This window comes from Zootoca vivipara, chromosome 5, assembly GCF_963506605.1.
Source record: "Zootoca vivipara chromosome 5, rZooViv1.1, whole genome shotgun sequence".
NCBI lineage: Eukaryota > Metazoa > Chordata > Lepidosauria > Squamata > Lacertidae > Zootoca > Zootoca vivipara.
In genome coordinates this window covers 64,537,582-64,550,751 of record NC_083280.1, presented here as the reverse complement: position 1 = coordinate 64,550,751, position 13,170 = coordinate 64,537,582, and the positions used below count along the sequence as shown (strand labels likewise).

The 13,170-nt window shown below is 39.2% G+C and overlaps 1 protein-coding gene across 3 annotated transcripts in view; it reads left to right on the top strand.

Annotated features, from left to right (window-relative positions):
* Nucleotides 1-8,575, top strand: part of TNKS2 (tankyrase 2) — a 37,699-nt gene extending 29,124 nt beyond the window's left edge. For all 3 annotated transcript variants that reach the window (XM_035137786.2, XM_035137784.2, XM_035137785.2), the window contains 8 exons: nucleotides 173-255; nucleotides 445-565; nucleotides 1,211-1,308; nucleotides 1,858-1,932; nucleotides 3,459-3,564; nucleotides 4,737-4,923; nucleotides 6,198-6,354; nucleotides 6,718-8,575. In XM_035137786.2, coding sequence (XP_034993677.1) covers nucleotides 173-255; nucleotides 445-565; nucleotides 1,211-1,308; nucleotides 1,858-1,932; nucleotides 3,459-3,564; nucleotides 4,737-4,923; nucleotides 6,198-6,354; nucleotides 6,718-6,780 — 890 coding nt within the window. In that variant the 3' untranslated portion in view covers nucleotides 6,781-8,575. The remainder of the gene's footprint in view (nucleotides 1-172; nucleotides 256-444; nucleotides 566-1,210; nucleotides 1,309-1,857; nucleotides 1,933-3,458; nucleotides 3,565-4,736; nucleotides 4,924-6,197; nucleotides 6,355-6,717) is intronic.
* The last annotated feature ends 4,595 nt before the right edge of the window (nucleotides 8,576-13,170 follow it).

Genomic DNA, 13,170 nt, shown 5'->3' with positions numbered 1-13,170 from the left:
CCAGTGGCTATGGTTTGCCATGAACTTGTAAAGTGTGCCACAGCATGTCCCAAATGTTGTTGGACCTATGTCCAGAAGATTGTTTCTAATTTATACTCTTGTGAATGTGCAGAAAAGGTGAAATACTCTTAGCCCCTTTAATATGCAACTAATGTCTGCTTTTCCTATACAGTTTCAGGTGTTGATTTTAGCATAAATCAATTTGTGAGAAATCTTGGACTTGAACATCTAATTGACGTATTTGAGAGAGAGCAGGTGCGTAGCCTTATTGTTAGGGAAACAAGTTGCATGATGCAAATGTAAAATGAGAAATTTTAAATTCCGTGTGTGTGCACGCGCGCATAATAGCTTCAGTTCTTAGCAACATGAAGTTTTCCATGCTGAAGATCTGTGCCTTAATCTGAGTTTAATGTGAAACTGCATTTATGTTACTTTTCTTTGTAGATAACATTAGATGTACTGGTTGAAATGGGGCACAAAGAATTAAAGGAAATTGGTATTAACGCTTACGGGCACAGACACAAAATAATTAAGGGAGTTGAAAGACTAATCTCGGGACAACAAGGTATGTTGCAGATCAAATTTTGGGGGTTGTGTTGCAAGTTGTGGAGGAGAAGAGGAAGGGAACATATTGATGTGGAGCTGTGGGCTTAATACTGCTCAATATTATCCTAAGTTTTTGGGGTTTTTTAGAGCATGTGTGTGATATCCCTGTTCAGGGAAGTTTTTAATATGTGACATTTTAATGTATTTTAAATTTTTGTTGGAAGCCGCCCAGAGTGGCTGGGGAAACCACTGGGTGGGGTACAAATAATAATTTATTTATTTATTTATTAGCAAGCTCATTTTTCTATAGTATTGGAACCAGGAAACCTTGCAAGCAGAAATTATTATGTATTATATGAATTCTGTGGCTTGTATCCAACAAAGTAGTTCCATTAGCGCAAGGACTTCTTGCTTGTACAACAGAATTTGCACAGACTCCCCAAAAACCTGTTCCAGATGGTTGGGGGGGGGAAACCCAGGACAGATTCAGGCACAAATTGAGGGAAGAGAGAGGGGGAAGTTTAATTGTGCAACCAAAAGTCCTTGCACTAAAAACAGCTTTGTTAGATACAACCCTGAAGTTCTAAAACTACAACCTTATCTATTATATATATTTTAATGGAGCTGCATGTGTCTAAATATTACCTGTTGCATTTTCTCATAGGTCTTAACCCCTACCTAGCTTTGAATACTTCAGGTAGTGGAACAATACTCATAGACCTATCCCCTGATGATAAAGAGTTTCAATCAGTGGAAGAAGAGGTATATCTTTTGATTCATATTCCATATAAAAAAACTCACTGTTGTGTAATCAGATGTAATAAACTTAATTCATTTTTCAGCCTTTTTCAGCCTTAGCTGATTCAGTGTTAAAAACATGGTGCTCATCCTCACGTTAAGTCTTTTAATTTTGTTATTAATCATTGCCCCCAGCTGAGGAGACAGTATCACTTGAGATAAGATAGGCCAAGCAATTCTTGTGACTTTTCCAAATACTCTGAACTAACATAGTGCGGACATGTAATTGCTGTGCATGGGCTCAAAGAGCGACATAATACCTGCTTTAAATCAGGACATGTGAAGATGGGATTAGAGGTTCAATGTGGTGACAAGTGGCTCTATACAGCCAGTTTTAAAGCAGCCTGCCATTTGAATTCTGCTTATGTTTGTGGAAATAATTATAAATTTCCTTGTGGGAGCATAGCTCAGTTGCAGTTGCCTTGCATTCAAAGACACTAAGCAATTTTTTATTCAGCATAATGGAATCTAATAAAAGTTATGGTTAGAGATTCTTTGTTTATTCCACTTCAGATGCAGAGCACTGTTCGAGAGCACAGAGATGGTGGACATGCTGGCGGGGTTTTCAACAGATACAACATCCTAAAGGTAACTAATTGGCGTCTCTTTCACCAAGAAGTCATTGTTTGTGCTATCAGTTCTAGCCCTTGCCCTTGGCCTTGAATTAATTGTGCAATCTGGAAAGTAGAAATATATACTGTGCCAAGGAAACAAAAACTGGATTTGTAATTAATTAGAAACAAATGTGCAACTTTCAGTTTATTGACAATGCTGTCAGTGGGCTGTTAAAGAAATAGAAACACTTTGGTGGGAAGAAAACTAAGATGAGTTGTAGCATTAACAAATGTTATTATGGCCTAAGATTTCATGGTCTAGAGGCCATGGGTGATTTCCAGTAAAATACTTCTGTTAGCCCAAGGAGTTCTGAGTGTGAATGAAACTTCTCTTCCCCCTCCACATACAACCCTAAATCTGTTCTTGGGGATTCCCACCCACCCATTCTCCTTACACTAATGGAACAGCTTTGCTGGATACAGCCCTGTTTCATCAAATGCTTAAAGTGTAATCCTGAAATGCATGCTTGCATACGCACACATACATATATGCAGACACACATGGGGGTTGTAAGGAAGTGTGGTTAGAGAAAAATTAAATACAAAAAGTACAGATAGTGGCAGTTCAGTTAGAATATGTGCAAGAGGAGCACAGTGATATTGTTGTTGTTTTTTTAAAAAAAATTATCCACTACTCTATCCCCAGTGTAGCAATTATACAATTTTAGACCTTGAACTATGTATATGATCTTACATGGGTTGGTGGGAGGCTGCTGTTTAGATGGTATTGTGTATTTTATCACTTAAAAATGTAATAAGCCGCTGAATGGGGCCCTGGGCTTCTTCCCCCAGTTGACAATACTGTACAGTGGTACCTCGGTTTGCGACCGCAATCCGTTCTGTGGAGGCGGTCGCTCGCCGAAGGCACGCTTCGGCGTGTGTACGAAGCGCTAATAGAGCACTTCTGCGCATGCGCGAGCTGCACAGATCGCGTCTGCGCATCCGATGCCGCGGAACCCGGATGTAAACACTTCCGGGTCCGCGGCGGTCGCTCGCCAAAGCGGTCGCAAACAGAGGTAGACGTAAACCGAGGTTTGACTGTACAACATCCCTGATAGGGTAGAAGGGTGTTTTGTAAAAGTCTCCTGAGATGTCAATAAAGTTCTTCCTAATGTTCAGTCAAAATATCCTTTCTTGTCATTTGAACCCCTTGGTTCAGGTTCAGCTCTCTGGAGCTACAGAAAACAACTCATTATTACCTCACTAACATGCAGAAGAACTGAAGAAGAGCCTGCTGGATCAGGCCAATGGTCCATTTAGTCCAACATAGGGGCACAATGATATTGTACAGCAATGTGATAGATGATAAAGCAAGCATCTTGACGTTATTAACTAGCATTTATAGTGAGAAAAGAAAGAATTCTCTGTATTCAGGGCAAAATCAATAAAGTTGAATTTCTTAATTGTAATTCCTTTTCCTAAGCAGATTTGTGGAAACAGCTTATACTTCAGACAACTGAAGAAATCTAATTGTGAATTCTGGATTTTCTGTCCTTTTAGATACAAAAAGTATGTAACAAAAAGCTCTGGGAAAGATACACTCACAGGAGGAAAGAAGTTTCTGAAGAGAACCATAATCATGCTAATGAAAGGATGTTGTTCCATGGTATTTCAAATTATTTTTTTCTCATGTCCAGTCATTACTATTTATAATGTTCTCTGGTTTTTTTTTTAATTCTGAGATTTGAAATGATCTACAGTTCAATTCCAAATAATGTTTAGCATTACAGTCTTATAAAACTCATAAATATTATTGACCAGTAGCTACCATGTAATTTCATATTGTTAATATTGTTCTGGTATTGTATTTGTACAATACTGTTAGCATTAAGTGCCTGGAAAAGAGGAGAATCGAAAAACCTCTAAAAATCACCTTGCGTGCTTAAGTCTCTTCTCAAATCTGGGATTATATTATAAAGAACAATCTGTATTGATTTTTTCATTGAGATTTCCATTACAATTGAGCATTAAAAGCCTAAAAAGCTGAATAAACATAAAAATATTGGTTTTTAATGCTCAGCTGTTTTAGCCTTTTCATTATGCTCTTTTTAGTTTTCGTTTGCCGGTATTTAATAATTGTGTGTTTATTATATACACCCACACACCCCAAATATTCTCCCTCAGTTTGATAACACAAAAAGCAATAAGGAGAGGCAGGTGGAGTATATAGTTTTCCAGCAAGTGTAATTGTGAAAGGCCCATTATTGTGAGCAAAGAGACTGGGCAAAAGCACTTTGTCCCAAAAAGATGTTTGTCACAGTGAGCATGCCAATCATCAATTACAGGCACCTGTCTATCCTGTTAATTTACAGTTTCAGCCTGAAATACATAAATGCATCCTAGATCTACTTTGTAAGTCTCAAGGGTCATTTCTACTGACTGCAGCATCCCTACATGAAACAGGATTTTTGGTTGCCGGTCATGCCTTCTTTAATGTCAAACCATCCCAAGATAGCACAGTGGTGATGTGTTTGCAGGCCTAAAGCAAACCTCTCCTATGTGATATTGTGGCAACACTATTAATGGGATTTATGAACCAGGCTTGGTGCCAAAATTTGTACAAGCAACAAGAAGGGCCTCCTGATTTTGTACCTCCACACCCTTTTTTTTGCTTCCCCCTCCCCCTAATGTATTCAGTTGGATAGTGTTGCTGTAATAAAACTGTCACTACAGTATTTCCCTGGATAGTGGTGAGTATTGTTTACAAGATGGTAAAATATTCAGTGCTAAGAACATATATAATAAAGACTAACACTTTTTATTATAATGTACTTGCAGGCTCCCCTTTTGTGAATGCAATTATTCATAAAGGTTTTGACGAGAGGCATGCATACATAGGCGGAATGTTTGGAGCAGGAATTTATTTTGCTGAAAATTCCTCCAAAAGCAACCAGTATGTGTATGGTATTGGTGGTGGCACGGGTTGCCCAATTCACAAAGACAGATCTTGTTATGTCTGCCATAGGTAAGTTGTAGTAAAGGTTGTTTGACCTGGTTTTTTAATCTTTGCGATTACATTGTTTTAACCCACTCTGGAACCTTACACTGAAGGGCAGACAATAAAATAAACAACCTAACAGAACTAAATGAATTGTACTAAAATTTGTTGAACTCATCATTGCTTATTTAGAGAATGTATATGGTACTTTTCTGACACATCCCTCAGGAGAGAGGATACAGAGTTACAGTGGGTCTGAGAAGGGAGGGTGGGTTCTGTTGTTTGAGTTGCTTCTGCCTCTGCAGACTCTGGATCCAATCCATCATTTACATCTATAAAATCAAGGTAGAAGGTTTCTGTCTTGTTTGTTCCTAGTGTCTCTATCTGCACAGCTATCAACCCCCCAAAATGGGTGCAATATTATGTTACTTGCAACCAAGGAATGTTTGCCAAATGAGGAAAAAGTAGTATTGACTATTAAAACCTTGTATGTCTGCTGCCGCATAAGAACATTAATTTCTCCACATTGGATAGGTGATCTTTTAATTACCCAATTTTGGTCAGAATCTGTAAAAGCTAAAACTAGTTTAAGTTCACTGGAAAAAATAGACCAAAAATATCCCTGGTTCAGTGTTGGATTGTGGGCACCGTCTTACGAATTTTACAATGAAATGTCATGGAGAAAGTGGCCTGCTACCTGTATGGGATAAGGGTAAAGATACCAACTTTTTCCACACCTGTCCAAATTGTAGCTGGAATATCATTTCTGCCACCCATTTATGGTTTTATGGATTGTAGTGAGCCCTTAAATTGTGGGCTTTATATTAGCAAGCATTTGCTTTTTAAGTTTTGTCTGTGTTGGAGTCCTGGCCAGATCGTTAGCAGTTTGTTGCCTTTTCATTCATGAGACTCTTAAGCTCATGTTTGTGGGTTCGAGAAACACGTTGGGCAAAAATATTCCTGCATCACAGGAGGTTGGACTAGGTGACCCTTATGGTCCCTTCCAACTCTACAATTCTATGAAAAACTAAGGCAATATCCTTTAAGCTACATAGTGTTCTTTAATCATGTGCTTTAACACATTTTTGTTATGTGATCAGAATTTCTGAGAGAACATTGTGGAGAACAAAAATAGGGGTCTTGGTGTTCTTGGATCAAACTCAATATTAAGAGAATATGGATAATACTCAAGTAAAAGTAATGCTTTTTGTAAACCTTATTTGCATATTAAGAAATGGAATTGCTTGTTTATTTTTGCCTTTGCACATTTATAAGTAAAGGATTTGTTTTCTTTAATATAGGCAGTTGCTGTTTTGTCGTGTTACATTGGGCAAGTCTTTTCTACAGTTCAGTGCAATGAAAATGGCTCATTCTCCTCCAGGACACCATTCAGTTACTGGGCGGCCTAGTGTAAATGGACTAGCTTTAGCAGAATATGTCATTTACAGAGGAGAGCAGGTAGTGTATTTTTAGTTTCAATTTCCAAACACTGTTTTCCTTAAATTTGAAGGTTGGTATTCATAGGCATCTTGAATTTTTATATCTTGCCTTCCAGTTGGTTTAATAAGAGAAATAGCTTTTTACAACAAAATCCTGCACATGTCTACTCTCCAGTGGGTTCCATTGATTTCAGTGGGGTTAACTCCCAAGAAAGCACATAGATTGCAGCCTGAAGCCGTGAGAGTTCTTCACTTGCTCAGAAATGCATTATACTTTTAGCTATTTTGTTCTTACTATAAGCAATTATTTTTCATCACATGCATTATTCCCATAACATGCTTACAGGTGACAGAGAATAATAAACATAATTTTATATTTCAGGCCTATCCAGAATATTTGATTACGTACCAGATTATGAAACCTGAAACTGCCACAGAAACTTGAAACCCCAGATGTTTTGCAGAGATCAAAATGAAGAGTACACTGAATTGCTGAAAAAATGTATCCTACCCCCACACCATTCTGGTGGAAAATGTGAATAAAATCTAACATTTTGACTTAGTAAAGCTTTAATAAATATATAGTAAGTTTTCTAAAATTTCAGAAACTTCCTTTTTTCAGCACTTTAACAGATCTCATTCCAGGTGATACTGGGTTTGTCTGTACTAAATTATAAAACATTAACTTGAACTTTGTTTTCTATATGCTGTTACAGTGAAATATTAACAAATTGTATTGCTATATAGGAACTCATTTTACGAATACTGTGTTCTTTAAAACACTACATTTACACTGAGTAAAATTGTATTTGTAAAACCTGTAAATAAGAGCTTTTCTACTAGCCTGGTATTTATTTACATTGGTTTTGTAATATAAAGTGTTTCACAGCCACAACATATGCAAATATTTCTCTCTCCCCCACCCAAATGTTACATTACTCATCTGCATTTCACTATCCATGAGATTTGGGAACCCCATGTAATTTGCCAATCAAATAGAAACATACACATGATTTTAGCTAAGTAAGCAGAGTTTAGTAGAGGAAATGCCCCAGCAGTCAAGTCATATATGCATTCCTGAGAAACAGAACATTCCAATTCCTCTATAGATTCTATTGAAGGAGGTAAATAAACTTTATACACATGGTGCAGTTAAACCTTTGGGCACCCATTTCATACAAATACAATATATTTTGTAATGAGCCTATCTTTATCTCCCTATACCTCTAGCAGTACAAAGCTAAGCCTAGAAATGCGATGAGATCAAATTTCCTTTTGCATGCAGGACTCCGTGAGTGAAGTCTGCTGTCTATAGTTTAGCTAACCAACTTCCTGTAAGACTTGTTCTGCTTATTGTAGACGTTAGCTGGGTTTCCCCATGAAAGTCACTGGAGGCAAAAGGCAGAAAAGGAAGTACTCACACCACCTCAAGGCACTGCCAACTTTTTCACACCCTCTCCTAACATCTGTTTTCCTTATTTCAGTTCCATCTAGGATTACCCATTTGTTTCAAAATCTCTTAGTAAATGTATATAATCCCACATTTCATTTGTCCACTTATTTAATTAAGCATTTCAACGGGAGTTCTTCAACATTATGACCCATAATGTAATTTAATTGAGGATCATTATCACATTAGGGTTTAAGAGAGATTGCCAAGACTGCTTGGACTGTCTGATTCATATGGGGACTTGAGACTTGAGTCCGAAACAATTGCATTGCACATGAAGTCAGTGCATGGATAATTATAAAATCATGTGGGAAATATAGTAAATATCACTTATATGTGATTGCTCCTGCAAGCAATACAAAGAATATAAAGGGGTCTTGATTTGTATGGTACTATATCACTGCATGTTTTCCACTCGCTAGCTTAATTAAATGCTGGATCGAGTGTTCATGCAAAATCTGCTAACTATCATTTAAGCACTGAGATAATTCATTTCATTGCTGAAAATACTTCATTCTTTGTGAATGATTATTTAATGTGATGTAAATTATTGTGGTATGGGTAGCATTTTAAATGGTACCATAAGATTGGTTAGAATGGTTATTGGGGTTTTTTGTTTTTAATTTTGCATGACATACCTTGCTTTTTCTGAAGTAATGGTTTTGCTTGTGTTGACTTGAGGTGAAATTCCAGCCTCCTGTGCAATTAATGCTTTACTCATCTTGAAGTGTCTTACCTGTATTGTACGACATTCCATTCCATTCAACCCCAAATAAACTTCATTCACAAACTTTTTGGTATGGTTGCATCATTACAATTAAGCGTAGCAAAAAGGGCAGCGACCCACCAACAGCAGACATCCCCCCCCCCACACACACACCTCCCTTAAACTCTGAAGTTAACTTCACTTGAAAATTACGGTATAATTACTCACTGCCTGTTATCTTGCTTGAAGGCTGCATTGCTGTGGCCTGGCCCTACTCCCATATTTCTGCAGTAGAAGAGGGGAAAGCAAACTAATTCTAACAGGACTGTCAGGAGCAAGTGAAGTACAGTAGTTGTTTTGGAAATCCTTGTTCTTCAAGAATGAGATTTAAAGTGACCTCCCCCTAAAGTTGGCTATACAAAGAAATAATCTTGTTTTCCCAATCTTTGAGTTGCTCTTTGGACCACAAAGGCAGCTATGTAGGATGGGCACAGTCACACAAAAGGACATTTCTATTCAGAAGTTACTCACTTTTGCCAAACAACACTAAATATTGTGATTATTGTAATTAACCTCCTTCACGCTTCCATATCCTAGGCGGTGTGAGTGAGCTTACTTTGCTCTCCGTGCTCACCTATGTAAAGTAACCTCAGACACTTAGGCCTGAATGGGAAGTTTTACATTACTTCAGCTATAACATCATCTGACGTTCTAATAAGTGCTGCTACACTCCCTGCACTCTCAAAAAGTGATTTGTAATAGCGCTTGCGCAGTAGCTGCTTTCGTAGCATTCCTAGAAATACTTGGTTCTGGAGAATCCTCAGAAAGCTGACACGCACACAGGAGAAACATAACTTATACAGAAATTATACTCTGTATGTCCAGCACTTCTTAATAGTACAGCTTTTTGTGTTTTTTATTTTTGCACTAGGGGGCACTAGATCCCAACATTCAAATGTGCAGGGGATTGACTGCTGATAAGAGTTGTCTTAGGTCTGTAGCCACTGGAGGAACTATAGAAAGTATAATTTTGTCCTTTTATTCTACTGTTTTACTTTAATAGGTAAAATAGGAAGGAGTCAGTATTTTCTCCTAATTGTCCAGTAAAAAGAAATAAAGCCTACCACTTTTCAGTGTTCTGCCCAAGCAGCAGAACTACTGGTATACATTACAAGATTTTTAAAGGCTAAAGATTTTTTAAAATTAATAATAATGTTAACATTATTGTTGATTTTATACCCATCTTTCATAAAATAACTTAGTGGGCTGCCCATATGGGACTAAACCCCCTTAAATACAAGGAGACTGACTTCTGAATAGACCTGTAGACCACTATATTTATTATAAGTTAACTGCACACTGAATTCTTAATGGCTGACTGGAGCTCTGCTACTTATTGTGTAGTTGCATTTGTAGAGCGTACCTTATCTCAGACAAAAGAGGAAAGATGCTTCTCGTTTCGAAGAACGGAAGGGCAACAGCCATGTTTACTGGAAACGGTCAGTTAGGCTTTGGGTGCTCGTGTTTTCCAAGTAACATGGGAGCTCCAGCAGGGCAGATCTTCCCCGTGTCATCAGGGTGAGACCTTGATGTGACTTCCCTGCTCCCAGTCACAGTGTCACCTGATCTGCTCTTGCATTTGCACAGAGCATCTCATGCTAACCCCGTGGCGCCGGAAAGAGCAGTGCTTCTGTAGCTCCCATGCCATCACGTGACACAGTGGCCCAGCTTTAACATCCATAGTATTTTGAGGTCACAATTCAGTTTCATCTACCCTGCTAGCCTTCTTTGCCTCTTCTTTTTGGAACCCTCTTCCAGAAAAGCTCAGGTGGGGCTGCCACTTCCTTCCATAAATCCCTTCGTCAAAACCCACTTTCCCCATGCAGCTAACCCAAAACATGTTGCTTGCCTGAGGTAAAAGAGAAGATGGCGCTTCCCCACTTCTAACTACAAAAACCAACCAGACTGGTAGTTGAAATTTGTTTCAAACAAAGGTGATGGGACAAGGTGATGTCCACGATAAAGGAAGCCGGAAGGCAAGCGGGGGGTGGGGGTACCAAAGCTTTTCTTGTGGCACACAAAGACCTGTCTGCTCCCTGACCCACAGCATGTGGTGCCTGAGGCAGTTGCCTCTCGCTGCCTAATGATGCAGCTGGTTCTGACACCTGCCCTCTTATCCCCGCTTGAAACAAAGTATAATAATGTATGTTTAGGGAAGTTTATAATGTTTGAAGTTTTATTCTGTTTTTAATGTTCTGTTGAAAGCCGCCCAGAGTGGCTGGGTTTCCCCAGCTAGATGGGCGGGGTAGAAATAATAAATTATAGTGAGGAGGATGTCTGCATTCATTAATATACGTCCCCAATCAGAATAAATGGGTGTGGTTCATATTTTTATTTTTTTAAGATATCTGGAATAGTTTTTAAATGTTTTCTATACGAAACTGCTTTTAATTGCTTTTACATTTTGCTTTATGGCTGTAACTTGTGTCATTCGTTTTTATAATTGCCTTTACCTTATTTTATTGTTATAACCTTATGGTAGCTGCCTCATTGTAAAGGGCAAATAAAATTTGATTATGATAAGACAGAACAAATAATGCTTATCGCCGTTCAAGCAGAATAAGCACCCCATCATAACATGAAGGATAATGTGAAATTAGCCAATTCTTCCAGAGGTCTGCTATACCTCATAGAATAGACTCATTGTACAGGAAGCTAATTTCAGGGGGGGGAAACACATGGCTGCTCTTTGTCACCTGTTTGCTTTAAAAACACTTAATGTTGGTGCAAAACACTTGGATTTGCAACCTTAGAAAACCAAGTAGCTTTCAATTTAACAGTTAACACGAACTTTTAAAAACTCGGGTCTTTTAAGTGTAAGTTTTCTACCCACAGGTATATCAAAGGTCCAAGTATTCTTGTCAGAAAAACCCAACAACTCTGGCGGCACAACGAGCCCGTAGCTCAGTATGCCAAAGCCAGCACAAGAGAGACCACCAGTTCTGACAATCCGTCATTCACGTTTCCCACTGTTTGGCTCTATTGAGGCAAAATGTGAGAAGCTGCTCCCAAGTCCTCCCCACACAAAGCTCTTTATGAGTCTTTACTGAGGCGTGATCCAGGCAGCCACGCTGAAGTTGCCAGCCTGAAAGCAGCCCCCTCCTCGTGGCATTTGGCAGGCTGGCTTTGGGAGGAGGATAGATTTATGAGTTGTGAAAGATGGGCAAATTAAAGTCCTGGGCATTCTTGATGGGATTAGACTTTCTAGGGCACAGGCATATATTTGCATATGGCTCTGACTTAGCACATTAGCATTGTCTTCCTGGCTCATTTTAATACGCTTCCCAGCCTCACTTCCCTGCCTCTTCACCCATTCTCCCACTCCCTCCTCACAGCAACTCCTCTCACATCCTTTTGTTGCCTACCAAGATAGTAAATAACGGAGAGGCCACCTTCGAGTTCCAGACAGAAGCGTGGGTTTTTTTTTTTACGCCTGCCGCTCTTCGCTTAACTGCTGAATTAAAAATGAAGAAGCCCTACATTTTCACAGAAGTATCCCGGTTTCAAAGCCCCATTTCATGTTACCACATGCCTTACAACTCTGTTAACAGAGGGCCCATAATACATGATTGTCATTGCTGTTGCTAGGGCCTGAGAGACTAGCTAGTTCTATGAAGTGAGCCACTCTGAACACCTAGGGAAAGTGCTGTACAAATGGTAAATAATACTATAAAACCTTACTTTAAAAAATAGATTCCCAGGCCCACTTCTAATCAAAAACACCATGTTTTCTTCTGGGTCATACCAATTTTGAGTCTCTTTCAATTTCCCCTCTGGTATAATTGATTTGAACCTCTGCCCCCACCCCCAATAACTCTTTCGTTGATGGAGCTGAATACTGGAATGTATCAACCAGGAGATGAAGAACCTGTGTGTCCTATGTTGTTGGTCTACAAGTCCCATAATCCCTGACCATTGGTCAGCATGCTGGCTGGGGCTCATGGGAATTGGAGTCCAACAAGATCGGGGTGGGGGGGCACAGCTGTTCCAATCTCTGATTTAAGCTAACATGTTTTCTAAGCATGTGGAGAAACCATTAACCCAGTCCATAGGCAGCTAGGGGGTTAACATAAAAAAACCCACCTTCCAGGTCAGGCATCCCCAAACTTCAGCCCTCCAGATGTTTTGGACTACAATTCCCATAATCCCTGACCACTGGGTTCTCTTAGCTAGGGATCATGGGAGTTGTAGGCCAAAACATCTGGAGGGCCACAGTTTGGGGATGCCTGTTCCAGGTCAAAGATAAATTGGTCTCTTTCAGGAAGTCTGAACTTTCGCATCGCTTCACTTCTTATAGTGTAACTACAGGCAGCGTCCTATGTGGTGGTGGTGGTAGTGGTGGTGTTATATTTATTTATTATGTCTATATCCCACCTTTTTTCTCCAATGGTTCTTCCCACTCATTTAATTGCCCCAACAATCCTATGAGGTAGCTTAGACTGAGAGGTAGCGACTGTCTCATGGTCACCCAGTGAGTTACATGGTTGAGAGGGAATTTGAACCTAATCTCCCAAGTCCTAGTCTGGCACTCTAACCACTATACACCACTGTTTGGGCCTCTAGCTGTAGCGTAGAATATATAGGATTAGAAAGACTTAATGTTTCCCTGCTGAAACATT